General features: G+C 46.4%; 1 protein-coding gene across 3 annotated transcripts in view; it reads right to left on the bottom strand.

Moving 5' to 3' along the window:
• The window catches only part of Slc4a5 (solute carrier family 4 member 5), an 89360-nt gene extending 71121 nt beyond the window's left edge, over window positions 1–18239 (bottom strand). For 2 of the 3 annotated variants that reach the window (XM_076939960.1, XM_076939961.1), the window contains exons 1-3: window positions 17810–18239; window positions 3187–3264; window positions 1527–1718 (exon numbers count right to left, since the gene is read on the bottom strand). In XM_076939960.1, coding sequence (XP_076796075.1) covers window positions 1527–1718; window positions 3187–3262 — 268 coding nt within the window. In that variant the 5' untranslated portion in view covers window positions 3263–3264; window positions 17810–18239. Of the gene's footprint in view, window positions 1–1526; window positions 1719–3186; window positions 3265–7529; window positions 7675–17809 lie in introns of those variants that run through there. The other variant, XM_034511568.2, reaches the window with a different exon arrangement.
• Window positions 18240–25650: the final 7411 nt, after the last annotated feature.

Below are 25650 nucleotides of genomic sequence, written 5' to 3'. Positions count from 1 at the left end.
GGTTCTCTCTCTCTCTCTCTCTCTCTCTCTCTCTCTCTCTCTCTTTGTGTGTGTGTGTGTGTACATAAATACAAAACATTTCTGTGGGTGTAGAGGAGGTGTGTGCATCTGCTGGGGAGTTTAGGGAGGATTAATCAATTACTGCTTCACAAAAGCACTTAATTTCCAGAGCAGAAAACTTGTGTTTTATCCACGTCCATTGTGGCTTGAAGGGTCTAGTCCTAACACATTCTAGGCTCGGAAGCAGCTCGAACAACCTGTAAAAATTGAGTTCCTAAATTATGTTCACATCGAGGAAGGGGTTGGTAACAAAGAAGAAAAAGAGGGAGGGGGGAGGGAGGGAGAGAATATGCTATTCCCATTGACTCCCCACTAGCCTATCTCTTTCATCACAGGCCAGTGGCTACTTGGAAACATGGCGACTGACCGCTGACAGTCATGGTGAATATCACTCACAGACTTTACACTGGTAATTTCTCAGCTTCACTGATTGCAGGCTGAATTGTGGTTTGTGTCTTTGAACTTTGATCTCCTGAAATAAATATGGGATAATGATGTCCCTCTCTCTCAGAGTAAGGTGAGGATTAACAAAGATGATGATACTGCCTGCTTCAAACTACCACAGAGCTACATCGAATCCAAACAGTGCCCAAGCAACAGCAACAAATAAAAGCATGTGCAGAGCCAGGGAGCAAAAGAGAAAGGACAGGCTACAAGTGACCCATGCATAAGAATATACAATGGGGAAAGAGCAGCTACTTTATTTATTAGTATTGGGAAACAATGGATATTCTTATGCAAAACAATGGAAACAGACACCCACCTTCTGCCCTCCACAAGAACTAACTCAAAATCAATGAAACACTCCAGAGTAAACCTTTCAAGCCAGTGACCAGTGGAAGGAGAGAACCAATTCCCACAAATTGTCCTCTGGACTCCACACTTTCACCACAACACAAACCTCTGCCCACAAAATAAGTGTAAAAATACTTTAAAAAAAATTTTTTTTCAAAAAACAATCGCAACAAAAAAACAAGCCTCAGCTCTGAAAAAAAAAAAAAATCAGACCACAAAACTCCCTTCCAAAATGGAGGGAAAGCCCCTTGACAAAAGTCCTGTTGGTGATATTTATTTATTTATTTGATTTACCACCAACACCACAAGTAACAAAAGCCAGTGTGTAAGACAGCATCAAATGAAAGAGGTCAGCCACTGCAAACCTCAACCAGATGAAAGTACCTCTCAGTACTGGGGTTCCAAGCACAGGACCACCATGCCTGGTTTACGTGTGCTAGGCATCAAACCCAGAGCTTCCTGAGCTCTGGGCAAGTGTTTTGAGTCATGCCTCCAGCCCATAGGGGGTAGGGGGGGAGCCTCAGGTCAGCTGTGTTAGTGAGAGGGAGGGAGCAGTGGATCCCTGACAATCAATTCTGAAGTCACCCATATTCTACAGAGAAACCCCTACCTGGCCGTACTGTACCCACCAACAGGTTGACTCTCCAGAACATGCCCTTGAAGGAACTTACGAATTCTTTTGGTAAAATCCACAGCACCTCCCTGGCTGCTGGCCCTGATCCCTGGGCCAGCCAGCTCCTGTTGAGGTTTGTCTGGTTGCAGGGACCACTGGACTTTTTGCAGGCCTGAAAGATGTCCCTTTGAGTCACTTTTTCTTTGAGAGTAACTGGGGACTGGAAACCCAATATGGATTGAAGGGAAATCTGTGGAAACAGCAGAGAGGGAGAATCTGTGATTCGACCAGTTACAGAGGCAGCTTCAGAAGCAATATGGAGGACATGAGGTGTCTGGATGAAGCCAGAATCCCAACGCTTAGGAAGACAGGGTTCCACCTGTGAACCATCGCAGCAGACGCTTCGATGAAGGTTCTGTTAGAATTCACAGGGCCCCACCTCTCATGTTTGCCACTCCACAGCAATGATGACAGCAAGCCCAGGGAGGTAAGTCCACATTTAAAGCTTGAAGCATGCTTTCTACTGAACACTTCTACTTACCCATCATTATAAAATCAAAGCATCATGGCTCAGAAGTAATAATTATATGTTGTTCTTCTAGAAGATCTGAATTTAGTTCCCAGCATCCCTACTAGAGAGTTCCCAACAACCTGCCTATACCTTCAGCTCCAGGGGATCTGATACCCTCCTCGGGACTCTGAGGCACCTGTTTTCACATGTGCACATAGCTAACTACGTACAGACACATATATCTTTTAAAATCACATCACACTGTTCTTAAGGCAGGGACTGTTTACTACAGACTTCAGGCCCTCCAAGCCAGAAATTCTGCTCCAACAGGAACAGCACCATAGTTGCCTCATGCAGGTTCTAACAGAGCTGCTGTTTTCTGAGTGTTCTAAATGTTGGTATCTGTCATTGATCGTAGCTAGGAGCGCTGGTAAATTCAATGGCTTTACATTGGGGGGAAACTCTGCCCTAATCCACACAAAGGCCAGTCATGCAGTCCCTAGAGACATGTTCATTTCAGTCTTTTAATATGAGAACATGATACTGTCAACTACAAAGTTCACACCTCAAAAACTGCATAATTGAGTTGCAAAAAAAATTAGTACCAAAAAACTGGGTGTGTTTGAGGGGTGTCGGTGTGTTCACATGGGTGGGCTTATGTGCATGAACACACTGTGCCTGTGGAAACCCAAGATTAATGCCAGAGCCTTAACTACTCTCCCCATTATGTTTTCAGGCAAGCCCTCTGACTCGAGCCCAGAGCTGGATGACTGGGCAAGTCTAGCTAGCTTGCTCTAAGGATTCCCCATCTTTACCTTCTGAGTGCTGAAATTACAGATGCCCACCACATGCACACAACATTTACATGTGTTCTGGGGAGCTAAAGTCTGGTTTTTCCACTTGCACAGCAAACAGCAAATGCTTCACCTACTGGGCTGTCTCCCCAGCCCACTAGAATGTTCTTAAAGTAAGTTTGTTATGGTTTCGTTCGTGTCGGGCCACAGTTTGAGCTAGTTAGTACCGAGCCTGGGCTGGACACACCTGCTAGGACATGGTAGACAGGTGCCACCAGCTTCGAGGACACACTGCCAAGAGTCAAGGAAAGAGGCGGCTCTCTGTAGTCCCCAACTAAGAGTGCTGATATGGTGACCAGAAAGAATTCTCACACCCCTGTGGGATTCACATGAGGATTTTAAAGTGTCTTCACCTTGTTCTGGCTGTCTCCTCCTGTAGCTCGTGGGGTCCAGCCTTTTGACCCCAGACTTCTCCTCTTCCACTTTCATCACTACAAAGGAAAAGATGTACAGAGCTTCAGAACATTAAAAGGTAAAGGAGACTGGGAAGATGGCCCAGTCAGTAAAGTCTTGCCTTGCTAGCAGAGTTTGATTCCAGAATCCACTTTTTAAAAAGATTTACTTATGTTTTATATGTGTGTGGCATCAGATTCCATTACAGATGATTGTGAGCCACCATGTGTTTGCTGGGAATTGAACTCAGGACGTCTGGAAGAGCAGCCAGTGTTCTTAACCACTGAGCCATCATCTCTCTAGCCCTTGAGAATTCACGTTTAAAAAGCCAGATGTGGTACTGCATACTTGCCATTCCAGTGACTGGGAGTTGGAGACAGACAGATCCCCGGGGCTCATTGCCCACCCAGCCTAGCAGAATTTGACAGTTCTAGGCAAAAATGAGGTACCTTAGATTAACCTCTGACCTTCACATGTACAACATATCTGAGTCATGTTCACCTGAACACACGCCAGCACACACACACACACATGCACGCACGCACGCACACACACACACACATACACTAAAATACGATTATAAATTAAAAAATAAAATGCAGATGAGAACGGCCACCATTAATAGGAAGTATTTTGAGTGCTTCCTATGTATGACCTAATAGAATCATCTTACAAATGCTATATTAGTATTGGTATCAATGTTGCTATTGGTGTTGCTATTGGTGTTATAAGTATTGGCATAAGTATTAACTTACTCTGTCAAGGATGCAACCCTGAGCCTTGCCTATCTTAATAAACAAGTATTCAACCACTGAGCCTCACCTCCAACCATACTAGTCCCATTCTACAGATGCAGAGCTGAGGCACCAAGGATTTTAATTACTGCCAAAATGGAGAAAGAGAAATTCAAACCCAGATTGGGAACTATACCAAGTTCTTAGCCTTAAGGCTTCTAACAATACAGTTCTACCATTAAAAAGTAATAGAGATGTCAAACTTGCTTTAAAATTTTTGAGCACCCAAATTGATCACTAACCACGAACTACTGGTACAAAAGACTTATTTTTGTTTGTTGTTATTGTTTTGAGCCAGGGTCTCATTCTGGAGCACAAGCTGGCCTGAAATTCACTGTGCAGACCAAGCTGGTCTCTAACTTGCAGATAATCTTGTCCCTGCCTCTTGGGTGCTGGGATTAAAAAGGTGGTCACCACAACACCTGGTGTGCTCACCACCACACCCGCCATGTTCAAAACTTTTGTGCCATAGAAAGTGAATGACAAGAACTGAGCATGGCAGCACACCCCGTTCATTCCAGGTCTCAGGAGCAGAGGCCAGTAGATCTCTGTGTTTGAGGCCAGCCTGGTCAACACAGCAAATTCCAGGTCAACCAGGGCTAAATACTGAGACCCTAACTCAAAACCAAACAACAGTAACAAGATATACTTAATTAACTGTGCCAACAAATGTCACACCTGTGGAGCGTCATCTATGTGCCTGATGGCTGGTGTGCATCCAGCCTCATCCGTCCTCTATGCCTGGCCTGTGTCAACGCCATATTGGCTGTTAAGTATTCTGAATATCACTGACGGAAGTAGCGGTCATGGGGGATGGAGAGGAGGACGAGAGGGAAAGGCTAGGGCAGTGTGTCTAGGCTGACAGACCTCCAAGATGACTGCTAGCTTTCCTTCACTTCCTTGCAATGACATCTCTGTCTCCTTAGCATTGCAAATTGCCCTCTGCTGTTTCAAACCTATGACATCATAGCATATCTGGAAATCCCCATATAAGGACTGAAATGAATAGTAAGCCCTATTCTAAGAAAATTCCAACCCACTCCTGGAGGTCCCCCAACATAACTCACGACAATTTACCTTTAAAATGTGCTATCCAAAATCCCAGGGGTGGCCAGTGAAGTGGCTCTGGGTAAAAGGACGCCCCTCATATCCTGGGGAGCTGGGCTCAATTCCCAAAATCCACATAAAGGTGGAGAGAGAGAACTGGCTCTACAAAGCTGTCCTCTGATCTCTCCAGACTGGTAACACACACACACACACACACACACACACACACACACACACACACACACACACGATGATGAATTAAATAAATTCATATTTGAAAATCACAACAGTGTAGCTCTCTCCCTTTTAATGCCTGTACTTTTATCTAAATGTCTACCTTATTGTCCCCCCCACAAGACAGCATTGCATGTATCTTACAATGGCTTCAAGCTTGATGTGTGATCACACACATGCGCGCGCACACACACACATTTATACACTGAAAAAAGGAGACTAAAATTATTTGCTCCAAGTCATCCAGCCAGCTACGGTGGAGCCAGGATTCAAACTGAATTCTTTCTGATTTCTAAGCCCAAGGAAGTAAGGGAGGGAAGAATGGAAGAGAAAGGAAGGGGAGAGGGAGGAGGGGAGAAGGAAGAGGGGAGGAGAAAAAGAAGAAGACGAGGGGAGGAAGAGGAGGAGTGAAGGGGGGTCTCGGATAGGCTTCTACCAGTCACCCACTTTTGGGTTGCAGGCTCTGAGTGCTGTCTGAATTCCTGTGCTCACCACAGCCTGGGCCCCATGGAAGCTGGCACTTCCCTCAGCACCTTCAGCTGATTAAAGCGACTATGTCTGAGGAGAACCAACCCCTACGACTACCCCTGTGATGTGTTACAGAAGGGTTTGGGCGTGACCCCTGGCATGCGGTAGAGGGAAGGACTTGTGAGGACAGTTTCTCCTACCTCCAGGCTCTCCCTTACCCAACTAGCACCACTATTTCCCTATCCACCTCAGATCCCAGATCACCTCGGCCTTGAGTATGGTTCACAGTTCAGACCAGATCTTCTGTTGTTCTGAGACACTGAGGCACCTTTCCATGTCGCTGCTGTCAGCCCAGAATCTAGGATCCCCAAGAATAATCTAAAGCCTTCCTGACAAGACTGATACTCTAAACTTGGAGGGCTGAGTCAATGGTGTCCTGGCACAGACACTCCAAGTCCCCACCCAAGCAGCCTTTATGTCCAGTGTAGCAGGACACAGAGATAGAGCCAGTGGTAAAGATACATAGCACCTCACACCCATCAAAACCCTGGTGGCAGTCGTCGGCCATCAAACCACCTGCTCCTCTACGCCCTCCACAGGGCACACTGATTCAGGCAAACCCATTCAGATACGTGCACCAGAGGCCTGCACACAGTTGGGATGGAACAGTCTGATTTTTAGGGAAGAACAGCAAAGGTTGCTAATTCATCCTCAGCATAGGCGGCCATGGCTCTGGACATGAACTACTTAGAGAAAGCTTGCACGACACTTGATGCTCAACCATTAGGAGTTTTTTCTTCCACCTGTGCTTTAAGCAATTTTACCTTTACAATTAAGAATGTTAGACCAGACAGCATGGTGTCTGGTAAACCAGAGAATCTCAGCAAAAGACTTTCCCTCTGGTATACTGTGGATGACTTTGTCAGATAAACACAGGACTATACTAGACCTTAGGAAGCTGAGCTAGAAACCAGACAAAGGGAGGTAGACATGGTTTCAGATACCTGTCATCCTTTGAGAGATGGAGGCAGGAGGATCAGAAGTTCAGGAGCAGCCTGGGCTACTTGGCTAGTTCTAGGCCAGCCTGGAACACATGAGACCCATGAGACCCTACCACAAACAAACCAAACAAAACAAAGAACGGAGAGAGCAGAGGAAGGCCACCTTTTGACTGGAGGCTCATTTTCTGCCTTCGGGCCTTCCAAGCAAACTCCTACACTCCAGAAGAGAAAGAAGAAAACAAGGAAATGAAATTTCCCTGAACCAGTAACCACGCCACGTGCCATACCCACAACCTAGAAGCAGAACTGCAGAATGAATAGCTGGCCACTACTGTTTCTCCATCCCCGGTGTTACACCAACAGGCACCATCTATTTCTCTACAACTCTCAGGGAGAGAAGAGGCATGCCTCAGGCTTCTGTGTGCTTCTGAAGTATTGCCAGTCTCACAAGCGTCGGAAAGGCAAGCAGAAATACACCGGCCAAGAAGAGAAAGATACTTGCTTCCTTCAGATGGAAGCAAGCTAAAACCATTCACCAGGGTTCTGAGAGCACCAGAGTCTCTGCTCAGCACCATTCATCAAACCAGTGAACTCTAGAGAGACAAACACAGTCTAATAAGGAATGGTGAACACCCTGGGCTCATCTAGAGGATTTGTCTAGCATTCTGGGCCAGTGTGTGTGCGTCGATCACACCTCAACACTCAGGATCCACACTAGGAAAAACACTCCATATATGACACTTCAGGCTGCAGACATACCTGTGTGTTCTTAGCAGGACACCGGGCTCCAAATCACAGGAAGACCAGAGCCCCCTGGCTCAGCTCCCGTTGGGTTGCAGGAAGGCTCTCTGTGGCTTCCAGGCTGAGCAGTATTTGGGGCATTGGAGATTGACTTCTGGGGTTCAGTAGCGGTCAGCCATGTGACTGGGGTGGGGGAAGGAATACTCCCGCAGGGTCAGGCACGGATGCCTGATTGGCTGGACAGACCAGGGTATGGCAGGGGCTGACTAGGGACACCAACAGTCACAGGCAGGGGACTTTGCTTCCAATTTCTTTTTGAATTTCATTGGTGATTTTAACCTGGTGAGCATTTCATGGCTGTGGCATATTCCAGCCTTAAATTTGAAATACCGATTCATCTCCCTGCTCAGTTTTATCCAAGATCTTTTCTCTTTGAAATTCTGTAGTGTTTGTGTGTGTGTGTGTGTGTGTGTGTGTGTGTGTGTGTGTGCACATGCATGCACGCCATAGTAGACATGCAGAGGTCAAAGGACAACTTGTGGGACTCAGTTCTCTCCTTCTAACTCGTGGGTTCTTGGTATTGAACTCAGGTCGTCAGGCTTGTCAGCAAATGTCTTTAATGGCTGAACCAACTCTCTGGCCTCAGATGTTTTGTTTCATTTATTCTGTCTTGGAGGGATGTCATGGTTGGAAGAAAAACTTAAAGATGATCTTATCCTACCCCCAAAGTACCCATTTTAAATTCAGGGAAACTAAGGCCCAGAGAGATGTGGCATCATTTCCAGGAAACTGCGCAGGCTTAGGTCTACCATGTGACCTCAGTTGAGGCAAAGTTACAGCTCATTTGAGGCATTCAGCTTTCAGGTGTTTAGATCATTAAGACTGGTAAGATGCTGGGAAGGGATCTGTCACACTGGGGGTATCTAAAGATGCAGCTGTTAGACTGAGAAATGGGGAGGGAGTAATGCAGCTACGGTTACAGACAGCACATTTGGGCATTTGCATTTCTTTGCTAATTTGCATTATTGCCTTGCCCGCTAATGTGGGAAAGACTTTATTTTATTCGCTGATATGTCCCTGTTACCAAAATAAAGCATGGCTTGTAGATAGTTGTGTTCAAATACCAACTCAAATTGGGTTTGTTTGGATTTTTAAATGGGTTCAGATGTCAGCTCAAATCTCTGTGGGACCTTGGAAAGGGGTAAGCACCTCTCCATCCGAGGCTGCTTGAGTCTACACAGGTGTATTAGGCATGCAGACATTAGGCCAGTGTCTGGCTAGTAATACTTCATATTGGGACGCACAGAGGAAGCTGGCAACATGTCCTAGACTGGGGGGAACCTGGTAGGTTGTGTTTTAGCAGAGAGCGGGAGGATGACTCCCAGTCTTCCTGGAGTCTGGGAACCAGCATCCCTTGCAGGCCCTAGCTGGGCCTCCCCTACTGCCTAATCTCTGCTGCCACCTGGAGGTCATCCTCAGCAGCAGGAGGAGAGTCACAAATTTCATTTTTCACAAAGAAAAAAATGAACTTTGCTGGACAGGAACTCCTTTCCTTAAGCAAGACCTTCCTCAAGGTCTCCCATCTTCCAAGATTGACAAAGCATCCCTGGTAGCCACTGAGCCGTGTGACCACTAGAAACCAGTAAGACCAAAAAGGACCTGAGGGTTCCTGGATAGCTATCTTTGAGACACGGCCCCAAAGGGGACCAGACCAGGCAGGCAGCTAGGACTGGCCACTTCCCTTCCATCCTCCATCCAGGCTGTATTTGCTGAGCTAGGATACAGTGCTCTGGGCACTTCTGCCAAGCTGAGCCACAATATTCAAGTCCCGACTGAGGTCAGTCTTCTCGTGCATGAAAGGTCATTAGGCTGCAAGTCTACTTCTTTGACGTGGTGTGTGCATCATGGTAGGGGTTATAATTGAGAACCAAAGGCGTTAAAGGCACTAGTATGTTCTGATTAGGATAACACATATGGGGGGGGGTTTCCAATACAACCTACTGTGACAACACATGCCTTTAACCCCAGCAGCCAGAAAACGGCGGTAGACAGATCTTTGTGGGTTTGAGGCCAGACTGGTCTGCATAGTTAGGAGATAGTAAGACCCTGTCTCAAGTAAATAAATAACATTAAAAATTTTAATGTAAAACATCTAGAAATGAACTTTTCTAGATGTGTGTCTTAATAAGATTGTGTGATAAACTTTGCTCAGAAATATATATTAAGGAAACATATTCCTAGTGGGGAAATATATTAAATAATCAGAATTTTGTATAAAATTCAAATACAATGCTAGTGACATTTTGGACAATAATAACAAAAGAAAAATCATGCCTAAAGAATTTTACATTTCCCAAACCTTCACTAGCAAGACCTATCATGCCTGATTTCATTAAAATGAATTCATTTCTCATTGACAGATGAAAGAATTGACGCTTAGAGAGGATAAAATGGCTTGTCCAAGTTCACACCCTGGTGAAGAACTGAACAAGCAGGGGGACAGTGATTCACACCTGCAATCCAGCACTCAGGAGAAGGAAGTAGGAGAATTTTCACGAGTTTGAGGCCATCCAGGGCTGCACAGCAAGCACAAGGCAACCAGGGTCAGAAAGCCTGTCTCAAAAACAGCAGCAACGGCTGAATAAAGTGACAAAGATCTTTACTCCTAGCACTTAGGAGGCAGAAACAGACAGATCTCTGTGAGTTAAGGCCATCTGGGTCTACATAAAGAGTTTCAGGCCAGCCAGGACTGCATAGTGAGATCCTGTTTCAAAACAAAGCAAAACAGTAGCAAAACCTGGACTCAGAAGGTAAATTAGAGTCTGATGACCCTGGTTCGACCCCTGAAGCCATCTGATAGGAAAGAACAAACTCTTGAGGGTTGTCCTCTGGCCTACCACATATGCTCGGTGGTACACATAAAACCACAAACACAGATGCGTGCATGCACGCACGCACACACACAGAGCAACTAATTAAACCACAAAAAGAAGGGGAGGAAGAGGGAGGAGCAACCTGGGGAGTAGGCAAGGAGAGCAATTTGATTATTGGTTGAGCTGAGCAATTATTTTATCTCAGCCTGAAATTAAATATGACTGCTTCTTGTGTCCTGACTTGTCCTGGATGCTCACCGTTAGTTCCCGTTGTCTTGGATTGGATATTAATATTGCCCTCTTCCAGTCTTGAAAGATTCATGTCCAAACAGTGAACATGACATTATTGTGCTTGAGACTTGAGAACTGAAGCCTGCCCTGGTGCAGCACACTCGTGATGCATGAGGCTCCACAGGTAGGTGCCGCTGCGGTGCCGAGAACCCCACAGGATGAGAAGGGCAGGGGAGGGGTCACAATGAGGCTGATTAGCAGGTGCAGGGATAGGTCTGGAGGACAGTACTGAGGTCAGAATGAATGATAGATTTTGCTATTTTTGAATGTGGTCTATGATTGCTCAGAACAGGTGGGAAGCGAGGGAGACCTTAGTCCAGAAATTGGGATATGGGACAGAACTCTCTTACTCCTCTTCAATGTTGAGTCCTGTGACTATTAACTTAAAAAAAAAAATTATAAATCTAAACTTTAAAGGAAACTCTACAACCTTGTCCATAGATTCTTCTAGACCAAGTATGGAATAATTTTTATCAACTTTTTAAAAACCTATTAGGAAAACAAATGGTCCTTAAACATTTGAGAAGATTCCACGCCTTATTCATTTAAGGGGGGAGGGGAATAGGAAGATGGCTCAGCAGTTGAGCGCTCACACTGCTTGTCTTAGCTTTCTATTGCTGTGACAACAGCCAGGGACAAATGGCTTATTTCAGTTGACATGTCCACGTCACAGTCCTTTCCTCAAGGGAATCAGGCCAGGAGCTCAAGGCAGGAACCTGTAGACAGGAGCTGAAGCAGAGACCATGGAAGAGCACTGCTCGCTCTCCCTGGCTTGTTCACCCCCGCCCAGGGGTAGCACTGTCCACAGTGGGCTGGGCTTTCCCATAGCAATCACTAGTTAAGAAAATCAACTTGATACAGACCAGCCTTTTTTTTTTTTTTTAATGTGCAGTGATATTTTGCCTGCATGTGTGTCTGTATGAGGATGTCAGATCCACTGGATCTAGAATTACAGACAGTTATGAGCTGCCATGTGGGTGCTAAGAACTGAACCCAGGTCCTCTGGAAGAGTAGTCAGGGCTCTTAGCCATCTCTCTAGCCTGACTACAGAACAGTCTTATGGAGGCATTTTCTCAATTAACATTCCCTCATCTTCCCAGATATGTCTAGGTCAGTGTCAAGTTGACAAAAACCAACCAGCATAGTGATCTTTCAGAGGCCCAGCCCACACTGAGCAGTTCCAGGGGATCCACACCCCTCTTCTGGCCTCTGGGGGTATGGAACATACACATGGTACACATACATACATCCAGGCACTCACATGCACACATAAGAAAATAAAGATACATTAGTCTTGAAAAAAATTAAGCAAATTAGAGCTATGTAGAAATACCATCAATGACCATTCACTCTGGCATGGCAATGTTTTACAGGAGCTGCATTTGTGGCTCAGTTGGCAGAGAGCTTGCCTGGCATGTTTGAAGCCCTGGGTTCAATCCCCAGCACTGCATAAAACCTGGTGCAAGTGACACATGCTTGTAATCCCAGAACTTTGAAGATAGAGACAGGGGGGATCAGGAATTCAAGGTGACCCTTGGCTAGTAGTGAGTTCAAGGCCAGCCTGAACTACATGAGACTCTGTCTGTGATGATTGGAATGAGGATGGTCCCATGGGTTCATATATTTGGGTGCTGAGTTTCCAGTTGGTGGAATTGTTTGGGAAGGATGGGACGGGGTGGCCTTGGCGGAGGTGTGTCACTGGGGGTGGTGGGCTGTGAAGTTTCAAAACCCCACACCATTCCCAGCTCTCTCTTCCTTCCCCTGCCCCTCCCCCACCTTTCTCTTCCTCATGGTTCTTGTTACAAGCTGTGACCTCTGGTTCGTGTTTCTTGTTTCAAGACGTGACCACCTGCCTGCCGGCCACTATGATCCCTGCCACGATGGCCATGTCAGAACAGGGTTTGTGAATGAAGCTCTGTGAGGAGAATTCTGAGTACTTGTGGGAAAACTCAAAAAAAAAAAAAAAAAAAAAAAAAAAGCAGGACAAGAGTCTCATGACCTGAGTCCTCCAAAGCCCAGGACTGTTTGTGGAATGTGCTTTTGTGCCCCTCCATGTGCAGCAGATAGGAGTGGGTTTGTCTCAGACTACACATTGTTGTTTACAATTCATTCACACACAGCTCGTCCTTGTGATTGTATACAGCTGAATTCATACAAATTTTGCTCAGAAGACCTTGCTTAACTCTAGGAGTATAAATTGTCTGATTCCCTAAATAAAGTTGGCTATTGCATGAGACTTTAGTCTGCCTCATTGTTAAACTTCATCCTGCCAGGTCCCTTCATGAGTGGTGACAATGGACTCACCTTCTGAAACTGTAAGCTTCCAATAAACTCTTCTATAAGCTGCCTTGATGATAGTGTCTCACAGCTATAGAAGAGTAACTAAGACACTACTCTCTCATACCTTTGGATAGCGTTGCCTCTTTGTCTAGAAAGTGGACTTACAGACACACTCTCTTCTGTGAACAGACAGGCAGATAGTTTGGGGCCATTATCTCTGGTACATGTATCAGATTATGTGAGAATTAAAATAAGATCTGGAGAGAACTCTGAGTGTGGGTTAGCAGAACCCACAGTGACTCCAGGCTGTCAGTGATGTAAATGTAGTTTTTATCCACCTGATGTAATTGTTGTCTCTGAGGCTTGCTGCCTCTGGCTGCTAAACTATGCCTAGTCCTGGAAGCCTCTAGCCTCTATACAATCTAATCTAGATCCAGAATGTTTTCAGTCTAGAAGCTTCCAGATCTCTCCAGCTGCAATCCTAGCACTAAGGAGAAAGGGGTGAGAATCCCTGAAACAGCTGTCTGGCAAGACTTGCCAAACTGGTGAGCTCTGGGTTCAAGGGAAGAGCTGCCTCAAGAAATAAAGCAGAGATGACTGAGAAGCACATTTGATGCCAGCCTCTGACCTCTACATGCACACTTTTTTAAAAGAAATATTGGCCACTAGAGCAATCAAGTTTCAGCAGAATGCTTGTGGCTGCCCCCATTTGTGTGGGGGTTGCTCCAGGAAAAGGCACAGCACTGAGATCCTTCCCAGTGATGTTTCTTCATACAGTAACCAGGAGGACAGGGTTTAGGGGCCACCCAGTGATTATTTGTGTATTTTGTATTTTTTCTCCACATGGACACTTTTTCTAACTCAAAAGCAACTAAGTTCTACTCCTAAACACAGGAGCATGCAAAACAAGGAGGCAGGCCTCAAACATGTCTTCCTGCGGCCATATGCCTAGCAGTAGCCCTCAGGAGCAGCCCAAATATCCCTGGAAATTTGCTTTTTGTCAGGATATTTTATCACAGATGTGAGACCAAGACACATCTGGCCCTTGAGGCAAGAGATGAGCAGAGGAGGACTCCTGTTTTGGGTTTTTTTTTTAACATTTTTTTATGATTCATTTACTTTTAATTTATGCATATTGGTGTTCTGCCTCCTTGTATCCTGAGTGTGAAGGTGTCAGATCCCCTGAAACTGATGTAAAAGACAGTTGTGAGCTGACACGTGGGTGCTAGAAATTGAACCTGGGTCCTTTGGAAGAGCAGCCAGTGCTCTTAACCATTCATTAAACCATTTCTCCAGCCCCCAAAGGTGGACTCTCAAGTGAGCAGAAAAGGATGGCCTCTGAGAAAAATAGCAAGAGCCAGACTCACCACATTTCTCTGAAGACCCTGGTGAGACGGGAAATCACAACACACACACACACACACACACACACACACACACACACACACAAGCACTCATACACACAGGCATGCACACACACATGTGCAATCTTCCTGCTTTTCTTTTTTCTGCACTGCCACCCTGACCGTGTGAGAGCACCCTGTCAGCTGAGTGAGGAGGAGTGAAACACGAGACTTGATCTGAAACCCCATCTGCCACAGGCTAGCCCCCTTCAGTGCCAGCCTGAGGATGAGAGGTCTCAATGCTGACTCAGGATTGAAGCTGGGATTAGCAGAGGGGAGTGGACACTGTAATCCTGTCATAAGACTGAGCCCAAGGGTGACCAAAGCAACCCCGTGACCGCCTAAACTGCACACAGGACCAGAGAGGAATCAGGCCCCCATCATGAATGTTTAAACTTTGCTTTCTGATTTTATCCCATAAGTAGTGATCTTGAATTATTGATAAATATGTGTACATATTTTTTTTAATTTTTAATTTTATGTGTATGGGTGTTTTGCCTGCATGTATGTCTGTGTTCCACATGCATGCTTGGTGCCCTTGGAGGCCAGAAGAGGGCAAAAGATCCCCTGGGACTGGAGTAACAACAGATGATTGTGAGCCACCACACTGGTGCTGGAAATCAAACTTGGGTTCTCTACAAGAGCAGCCAGTGTTCTTAACTGTGGAGCCATCTCTCCAATACATATGCACATATCTTGTCCCTCCCTCTAAGTGGTAAGCTCTTCAAAGGTGGGGTCCTGTTGAGGTTTGGTCTGCTGCTATGTATTGTAATGCTAAATACTGGCCCCCAAGATCTGTCCCCCCAACCCCCATATCTTCACGTATACTATGTAACCCTGCTCCTTAAAAGTATTGGCCTGTAGCTGGGCAGAGAAGGGGCGGAGTTTCGATCCTCTTTCTTGGGGCCTGAGGCAGAGACCACAGGAAGAAGAGAAAGAGAGAAGACATCATAGGGTAGGTAGATGAGCGAACAGCCATGAAGGCCGGCCAGTTGGAGTAGGAGCGGCCCAGGTGGAACAGGCCAAGTGATATCTCAGGATTGTTTACTGGAAAACAGACAAAGTAGCTTAGTGTGGTGATATCTGCCCAGCTCTGGTGATTTTAAGGATTATTATAAATATAAAGGCGTTGTGTCTTTTATTTGGGAACTAAATGGTCAAGGTGGGTGGAAACCCCCAATTAATTTTAACTACGACAGCATCCATCTGCTCCTAAGCTTTGTTTACTTTTGTTTTAGGTGTATAGGTGTCGTGCAGGCATCCAATGTCCTCCTCTGGCCTCTTTGGGCTCCTGCATACATGTGATGCACACATACCCATAAATCGTAGATAAATATTTTTTAAAAAACAAACAAAGTGCATAGAGCCTGAGGAACGGCTCTTGAAGCTGTCCTCTGGTCTGCACATGCAGGCCTATACACAATACTTGAAAATTTTGAGAAGGCCTAGTTGTCCTCAAACTTTTGTAAAATCCTTCAAATCACATACCCGTGAGATTAAAAACATTAGAAGGAACAGCTCAGAGCCAAACACTAAGGGAAACGGACCTTGAGTGGTTTGAGGAGTGAAAGTTTGCTGCAGACGTAACTTGAGAATAGGACGTTTAAGACCAGCTGATTCTGGTCTGGGGGACAGACTACACTAGTGTCCCACTAGCAGACACGCTTACTATTTGTTGTCACAACATAATTGATGAAGTATCTCTTTTTTTGACGAGGCCACTGTACCAGCTCTCGGTGCAGTAGAGGTAAGAGAGATCCCATCCGCTTGTAGCTGCCTTTCTGGGATGATGCTTGGCTGAAGGGCAGATGGGCTGGCATTTGGGGAAGCTGAATGCCCTCTCTGAGTGTTCAGCATGGGGAGAGATTACAGTCGCAGACTGCCCCACCCAGGTGGGCGGGGCAGCTGGGGAAGCTAGCTGGCTGGCTCCCGGGTGCTGGTGGAAGCACACTTCCCTCATGGGCTCACAGCTGAGTGGCAAACCTCAGGATGTCCACTTGGATAAAGCAGAAGACACTCTCAGAGAAAGGAGCCGAAAAGCTAAGCTCACTGGCTTTCCAAGTGGGAATTTCAACAAAGCCTGGGTGGCCCTTTCTTTGGAAAGCCCAGTGACCTCTAGGAGTCTCAATGCCTAAGAATAGCACAGCTTGTTACATCTAGGAACGGCTGGACTGGCTGGACTCCCAAGCATTCCCTCCCACTGGTTCCTTAAAGACCTGAAGGAGGGGATGTGACAAAGACAGTGTACTGGTGAGGATAACTACCTCCCGAGATCCCAAGAAGAGGGTCTTTGATTAAAATAGATGATAGATAGATAGATAGATACATACATACATACATACATACATAGATACATAGATAGATACATAGATACATAGATAGATACATAGATAGATAGATACATAGATAGATAGATACATAGATAGACAGATCAACAGACAGAAAAAGGATGTCTTGTTTGAGCCTCACCTCTTTGAAATGAGGAGTTTCATAAAAGTCTCAGCTTGCCTGTATCTATCTACCTGACTTGATGAAGAGTCTACAAAGCCCTTATTGAAACGAAAGAGGTCTGAGGGAGCCACAAACCTGTCACTTCCCTGGCTCAAGAGCAACAGTTATGGCTCTAGGCAGAGAACCTGTAACTAGAGGGAAGGGCCACCCCTCACTGTGAAAGCCTGGTATGTATGTATGCACCGTATGTATGCACTTACTAGTTCTTGTTCCCAAGAAAAGCAGTACAGAGCAGACAGGGAGGAGGAAAACGGCACCTGCCAGGGCAACGTCTTAGTTCTGTTATCCTGCTTCTGAGCTGTGATGGCTACAGATTTCTTTAGATAGCCAGACCGCCCTGGAGGTTTGCACAGGCTTTTGGCAGGAAGCAATATAAACTTCCCTGACCTTGGGTGAGCTTGACCTTCCCCTCCCTCTGCCAAGTCAGAGGCTCAACCTTGGGTTGAGCTTGGCCTTGTCACTGTGGGGGTGGGCAATGAGACCCTCCTCCTAGTCACTTGGGAGTCAGTCTTCTCCTGTTTGTCTTTGTGGAACCCTTCCAATGGCAAACAAGTCATACTTAAGTCTAACCTTTTCAACTTAGAAGCCAGGGCTCAGAGAATATTTAATTGTAGAGTCAAAAACAAGAGAAAAAAAAAAAAACAGAGATTAAAACCCCACTAAAGGCTGAATTCTGGGGCTAGGGATGTAGCTCAGACCTAGTGTGCTTGTCTAACAAAACTTTGGGTGCCAGCATCACACACACCTCAGTGTGAATGCAGGCACACATACGCAAACACACACACACACACACACACGTACATGCACACACCGGATGGAAGATACTGGAGTCAGAAAGAAAAATAACTCTGCCCCCTTTTCTTCCACAGCCCCTACCATGGCATGAGTGTCCTCAGTCCCTCTGTCAGGGCTTCCCTTCTCCTTCAGGTAAGAAACTTACCTTCTGGTTTAAAGGCCTTATTTAGGACAATGGCCCCGCAGATAGGACCACCTGCCACTAGCTTCAGTTAGACCTTAGTTGAAGTCCTAGAACCCAATGGAGAGTTTGGACTCCCACAGGTTATCCTCTGACCTCCAGATCATGCCACGGCATACATAGTCCTTATATCGAGTGTTCTCAGTGGGGCCAGTGACATCTTGCTGTGGGGAAAAAAAAGGCTTGGGGATCCCGAGGTTCCTCCTGCCATGCTGTGGGTAGTCGGCTGGAAATGCTCTGGGTTTCTCCAGCTGGAAGTTGGGCCCGGCTGTTCATTAACTAAAAGTCTCTCCCTGGCTCCTCACAGTTCCTCATAGCGGCGCAGCCCCAACACACGAGGAAGCCCTTGGGTTTCCAAAACTGGTTTATTCACATGGCGAATTGTGGACGGATCTGGATGCATACTCCCTCAAACCCAGGATCGACCTGAGTTAAAAAGGGGAGGGGACAAGGGGGGAGGGGCTGGGGAGGAATGTTTAATTGGCTCCACCTCTGGCCTTCAGGTATGTAAATCTCTTTAGGGCCTGTTCACGCCCTCCACCTGTGTACATGACTGAAGGGTGGAGGTGAAATGGAGATTAGACCTTGTGTTAGGCCCAACATCTTGCAACACCCCTGTGGAAGCAAGTGTTTGTAGGCCATGGCCGAGCCAACACATAAACCCAACATCCTGAGTTCTCAATATTCTATGAAATCAAAATGGGGATCAACATATCAAGGGTTGTTTAAGACCTTCTTAGGTTGAGGCCTTCAGTCCAGGAAACCCCTTAATGCTGGCCATATGAAGACAGTCACAGCCCCAAAGCAGTCTCAGGACTTAGAGGATTTCTAGCTAGCTGAAGACCGGACAAATAGAAAAGCAGCATACTGAGAAAGGTGCACAGAAATCAAAACCACAAATGTGTTGCTGCCTGGCCCTGGCCTATCCTAGGTTATACAATGGCTGAGAAGATACAGGGGAAGGGATGTGATGTGAACAACCGGGGAGCGTTTGAGGCCAAGAGAGAAAACTTCAAATAACAGCCTGAGAGGTGAGCATGCAGGCAGAGGTGGGGAAACATGACCTGCATCCCCTCAAACTAGAAAGCTGTCCTACATCAGAGCAGCTACAGGGAAGGAAAGATCTGGGCTGCTATAGCCATGCTAGACCCACACAGGGTCACATATTAGACATTTTACCTTATGATTCATAACAGTAGAAAAATTACACTTAGGAAGTGAAATGATTTGATGGTTGGGGGTCACCACAAGATGAGGAACTGTATTACAGGGCCTTAGCGTTAGGAAGGTTGAGAACCACTGCGCTAGAACATGGCTGGCTGTGGACATATGCTTATGAGTCTTAGGTTCAAAGGAGCAAGGATTGGGACTTTGTACCCAACCAATAAAACTGCCCTCGTGGCAGATCGTAGCACAGTACAAAGAGCTGTTCGCCTGTTATCACCCAGAGTTCATACTCAAATTGTATGGATGTTTATTTACTTCAGGTATTTTTTTCTCTCCCTCCTCACCCATGCTGTGGAATAGAGGGATTTGAAGGGGCAGACTTGATTAGGGAGGGCATAGGAGGATACGAGGTGGCAGCTTTCCTTTCAGGATGCACAAAAGGATCCGGTCTGGGGTCCGATCCCAGACCCCATGAAAGCAATGGGGTTGGACTGAGTATTGCCCGGGCAGGGGCAGCGTTCTTCCTTGAATCCAGTGTTCACTGGGAGTTTTCTGGCACAGTTCCTGTCCCTCACACGATCCTCTGACACCTCAGGGGTTAGTCAACCAGAGCACTCTGAGAGCCTTATCTCTTGCTATGCTGTGACAGCCATGGGAGAGTTCCATGTGAGGAAAGAGAGAGGCAGGTGACGGCAGCCAAGATACACTAAGCCCCCATGCTATTACGGCTGCCACCTGTCCTGCAGCTGCACAGTCCTGGCTCAGCTCCTCATGCTGCCCTTCTTCCTTCTGTAAGACTGGCTATCAGAGAAACGTTTATCTAATGGGAGGAACCTAACTCACATCTAGAACTCCAGAGCAAGGGCCTCTGGGAAATAAAGCATTGAGGTGTCCAGAGCATAAGGAAATGGAAGAGTTTGGTGTATCAATTTGAACTAAAGTTCTTTCATTTTTATTTTTTTCCCATTTGGTACTGAACAAATAGCATTTTTATAAATTGTCTGTTCGTATCTCTATTTATAATGATGTGTTTCTTTTTGCTATTTATAAGAGGGTTTTTAATTGTGGCTGAATTTTGAGCCAACACCTCGTTACATAGCCCAGGCTAGCTGCAAACTCTTGGTCTCCCCAGCATTGAGCTCATAGGTTGTATCTCTTCAACTAGAAAGGCAAAAAGAAAGAGAAGAGAATCCATCCACAAGGGCTTCTCTTTCCCGGATTTATGTTATATTTGGCTCTTGATGACTGTTGTTTGTCCCATGATACAGAAGCAAAGGGGAGACCATGACAGATATCCCTAGCACTGTTCAGCCATGACCGCCACCACATGACTGAAGCTGGGTCAGAGAATGCTCTGGCAGAAGGAATGCTTGATATAAATGGCTTGCTTCCAGTGTTGTGGTGGGATTTCTATGCCCCTGCTTTCTTCTGTTTTCTCTAATTCTTCCCAGGTGTGTCACATGCGTGTAATCCCAGCTCTTGAAAGGCAGAGGCTGGAGGCTCTGGAGTCCAAGGCCATCCTCACTTGCACTGCAAGTTCAAAATCAATCTGGGGCACACGCTGGGTGCTGGGACTCTAACCCTGGACCCCTGGAAGGGCAGCCAGTGTGAGTCACCAACACACACACGCACACGCACATGCACACGCGCATGCACACACACACACACACACTTTAAATTGTGTCTACATTGTTTATATCTATATGATATAAATTCAGTACAAATAGTTGTTCCATTCAAATTCCCAGCCTAGGGAATAATGCTCTGAGAACATCTATGCAATGCCATGTTTTTTTGAATGTTTTCTCCACAGAGAAAACATCTGTTAGATCTGAGACTGTTAGAATTGCTCCCATTTTGATTTATTTTCTTGTTTATTTTCCTTGTTTATTTTCAGGGCTTCTGGATGGCTGGGTATCCTCATCTTTCCTGATAGATAGCACTAGGCACACTGTTTTCCAGGTGCTGTATAGATGCTTTTTTCTCCCGGAGTCTGAGCTTAACTAGATCACATAAGGACAAGTTGGTAGACCTGTAATTCTCGGGTTCTGTAGGCCCTGACATCTGCTCAGGGCCCCTCTCCACACACTTCCTCCTCTCTCCTGTGAGCTGAATCCTACTGGGGGCCCAAGCTATTCTGCCATCATCACCACCCCCACTGAGGGCCCAAGCCACCCCGCCATCATCACCATCTTGCCCAGTACAAGCCAACAAAGGCCTTTACAGACTCACCTTCCTGAAATCCACTGCTGATTGCTGTCTTGTTACCAGGTGGCTGTGGCTTCCCAGGGCCATCAAGTCAAGTCAGAACTACTTGAACTGGGTTTCTCATTCTTCCTGGCCTTCACACCCCACCTCCTTGCCCACTCCTGCAAGGGGCAGACTTAAGCCAAGGGCATTCACACTGCTGAAGAGGGTGTAACTATATAGCCACTCACCAAAGACAATGTGGCAATATTTAGTAAAGCCACAGCAAACAAGCAACTACTCTCACCCTTTAGAGAAACTTGGATACGTGGTACCAGGATATGTGAACAAGGAAGGACGTTTATGCTCACAAAACTTTTTGGGTAGATTTTTTTTTCTTATTTTTATTAGCATGTGTGTTTTAATTTTAAAAGGAGTGTAGCCACCTACTTTCTCAAATAAAGTTAAAATGTTTTCCAGTAAAATCCTGATTTCCAATATCACCTAATATGCTAGAGAGATGGCTCAGCAGTTAAAAGCACTTGGTGCTCTCCCAGAGGACCTGGGTGCAGTTCCCAGCACCCAAATGGTGGCTCACAGCTATCTATAACTCCAGTTCCAGGGGTCTAATGCCTACTTCTGGCCTCCCTGGGCATCAGGCATGTGGTGTAGACATACATGCAGAAAACACCCACTGCTGCTAACACTTCTTCCCAGTGGGAGACAGTAACTTTGTCTCCATCCTCTAGGGCCCAATGGCAAACCAAGGCATGACTCTGCCACAGTTCCCTCTGGAGAACCAGTGAGTTTATTGGGTTTCTTTACAGATAAGTGAGGGGTTATTCACAGGGGTGTGGGTGCTCCTCCTGCAACAGGCCATACCCACAAAGCCTTTGCTCAGAAGGGCCAAGGGGTCCCCATAGTTGCAGAGATGGAGTCCCCTTCACTAGTTATCCCTGGCCTACATACTTTAACTCCATGTACAATTAAAGCAGAGTTGCATGCAACAGGAGGCAGGGAACTGTTGGGTACTCGGCTGCATGTCTTGTGACCTCTCAGGGGTGGGGGTGGGGGATGATCAGTGGACAAGCCCAGGTGGGATAACCCTTCTGCAAGGAGGAGCAGCTGAACTCCCCAAAAGAGCAGTTGCTTGGCTTGGAGGACAGTCGCTCATGTACATAACACAAAACGAAAAATTAAAAACAAATTACATAAGCTGGGTGTGGTAGTCCATGCCTATAATCGTAGCACCTGGGAGACTGAAGCAGAAAGATTGAAAATCTGAGACCAGCCAGAGCTACATACCAAGGTCCTTCCTCTTTGCCAAACTGTGTAACTTGAGTTGCATCGACAGACATGGTGGAAGAACTGACTCCCAAAGGTTGTCTCTGGCCTAGATATGTGTGCACACACACAAAATAAATACATGTAACAACGACAAGAAGACTGGGCCAGGTATGGTGGTATATACAGTTAATCCCGCACTGGGACTGGGAGGCAGAGGCAAGAGGATCTTTATGATTTTGTGAACAATCTGGTTTACATAAAGAGTTCCAGGCTAACCAAGGCTACATAATAAAACTCTGCCTCAGAGAGAGAGAGAGAGAGAGAGAGAGAGAGAGAGAGAGAGAGACAGAGAGAGAGAGAGACAGAGAGAGAGACAGAGAGAGAGGGGAACAATTAAGCCTGGAGACCCAGCAGTCCAATTGCTAGAGTACTTAACACACTTGCAGCCCCAGGTTCCATCCCCATCACAGAATAAACCCAATGTCCTGGCACACGCACCTATAATCCTAGCATTTAGGAAGTGAAGGCAGGAGAATTATATCCTTGGTGATGAAGTAAGTTTGAGGCCGGTTGGACTTCATAAGACTCTGTTTCAGAAACATCACCACCATCACCACCGCCACCACCACCACCACCACCACCACCACCACCACCACCACCACCACCATCGATATGCAGAAGTCTCTCTTAGTTTTTGATTCCACGAATGTTAACAAATCGTACACATCCTTTGCTTGTTTTTAGTGAAGGACTGTGAAGATGAATTAAAAGCAGCTCAGATTCATGTTTGACTTCGCAATGCACAGGTAAGCCTTGCTCACTCCGTGAGTACATACAGCTTCAGTTTACACCTTGCTCAGCTGCTTGAGTGTGCCCGGGTGACCCGCCAGAATGCCAGCCAGTCCTGGACTGAGCCCAGGCCAGAAGGGTCTCTTTGGAAGGAGAAGCCAGCTCGTGTGTACAGTCTACAGAGCCTTGACAAGCCAGTTCGGCAGCTGAGGGGCCCAGCCAGGAATCCTCGGAAGCAGGATGAAAAGACTTGCACTATAAGAAGGTCAGCAGTGGCTGAGCGGCACTGTAGCCTTAACACTGAGGGGAAATCAGCAGCTGGCAGGGACCAGTGAAGGGTGGGGAACACTGGATGGTGAATAACAGTATAGTTTCCAAGGGGCAGTAAGTAGTGTTGACTGCACGTTCACCACTCCATTAAACATTTTTCATTACATTCTTTTTCTTTCTTTCTTTCTTTCTTTTTTTTTTTTTTTAAGACAGGGTTTCTCTGTGTAGCCCTGGCTGTCCTGGAACTCACTCTGTAGACCAGGCTGGCCTCAAACTCAGAAATCCACCTGCCTCTGCCTCCCAAGCGCTGGGATTAAAGGCGTGCGCCGCCACTGCCTGGCTTTTCATTACATTCTTAAGTAATAAAAGTGAATCCCTGTGAGTTCAAGGCCAGCCTGGTCTACATAGCAAGTTCCGGGCCAGCCAGAGCTATATAGTGAGACACTGTCTCAAAAAACAAAACAACAAACATAACCAAGCAAATGTGTAAGTTTAAAATTAAAAAAAAAAAAAAAAAAAAAAGATACCTACAGAAATAATGGTACCCAAGGGAAGTGCCACTGGCCTCCTATGACAGACAAAAAACTGACTACTGGTTACACAGCAACCCCTCCCCCCATGCTTCACAAAGCTGCTTTCATGTTGGGCATGTGACATCGGATCCAGGAATCTGCTCAAGAAACCTAAGAAGAGAAGGCTCCTGGGGGACAGAGTTAAGTCTTCACACCCTGCCTCTGTGCACTGTCAGCCCATCTGTTTGGTTCTAGCACGAGGGGGTCTAGACCATGACTAATTACTGTGCTATCTGCTCCATCCCTGGTGCAGATGGCAGCCAGGCTTCTCCATCATCACATCTCAGTTCCTACAAATCACCCCACCATCTGTCTGGCCATCCACTCACCACCTAAGACCGTCAGCTCTATGACTCTCTCCGGTGAGCCATCAGATGGAGGAGGAACTGGGATGCCACAATGCAGGTGAGGGCCTCTGTCGCTTTTCTTGTCAGCACAACCTGCCTGCTTCTGTTCCCTCTGTTCCAGGGATCCTGTCCACTAGGGTATCAGGCAGCTGGAAACTACCAGGTTTACCTCCCAGAGCTTACTTGTCTCTGAGCTCTTCTCATTTGACAGAGGACAAGAGGGAGAGATAGGGTCACTACTATATCCTGTATTATAAAAACCTTACTCATGCCCTCAACAGTACAATCAACACATACACATCCTTACTATCTTCACATGAACAGACTGGTACAGCTTTTTCTGTGTTATCCCTCCTGCCCACATGTACTTGGATGGGTACAAGGCTGACACCAGCTGAACTCACATTTCGAGTGCCTCTGGGAGAGAACAGAGGATGATAAAGAGACACACAGACATCCCAGGTCCCAGCAATGTGGCTAAGCGCCTGAGCAGAGTGGACCAATGAGATCCATAAGGACTGGCTCTGGAGATGGGCTGGAAGACAGTCTTCAGGGAGATAATTCTCTCTTCTCTGAATAAAGCTCTACTTTAAAATTCAACCAGTCCCTATTCAGTTGCCTTCAGATTACACTTCTGCCTAGACACCACTTCCTAAGGGCCCTGGTGGCTGCTTCCCCAGATGTACTGGGGTATAGAGGGTGCTTAGTTCTCAGTACTGCCCAGGTCTCTGCCCTCGCACTCTGTACTCCCTCTGAAAGACTCTGGTGGTCTGTTTTTAGCTCTGATCTGGTGACTCCTGCAGTCCAGTGCCTGTTTCCCTCATACTATGGAATATGGATGATATGCCATACTGTGTGTAACCACAGCAAGAAGGAAGAGAGCAAACACCCTCCAATGACAGTAGGTGAGCTTCCTCTCCATCCAGGCATGGTGCTTGTATGTGGTCTATTGGGTGTGTGTGGGGGGGGGGCGGGGGTGTTACAGTTAAGACAGTAAACTCAGTCAGACAATTCCTTCAACCACCACAGGGAGCACACTCCCAACTCACTTCAATTTGAACTTCTCAGCTGAGTTCCACACCTGATGGAACCAAACAGAACAGACATGAATACACATCCACCCACCCAACGTTCTCACTAGTACCTCAAACCCCTGTCCAGAACTCACACTCTCCTTAACATGGGC

This window comes from Arvicanthis niloticus, chromosome 9, assembly GCF_011762505.2.
Source record: "Arvicanthis niloticus isolate mArvNil1 chromosome 9, mArvNil1.pat.X, whole genome shotgun sequence".
NCBI lineage: Eukaryota > Metazoa > Chordata > Mammalia > Rodentia > Muridae > Arvicanthis > Arvicanthis niloticus.
The sequence above is the reverse complement of the archived record's forward strand: the minus strand, read 5'-3'. Positions and strand labels throughout refer to the sequence as shown.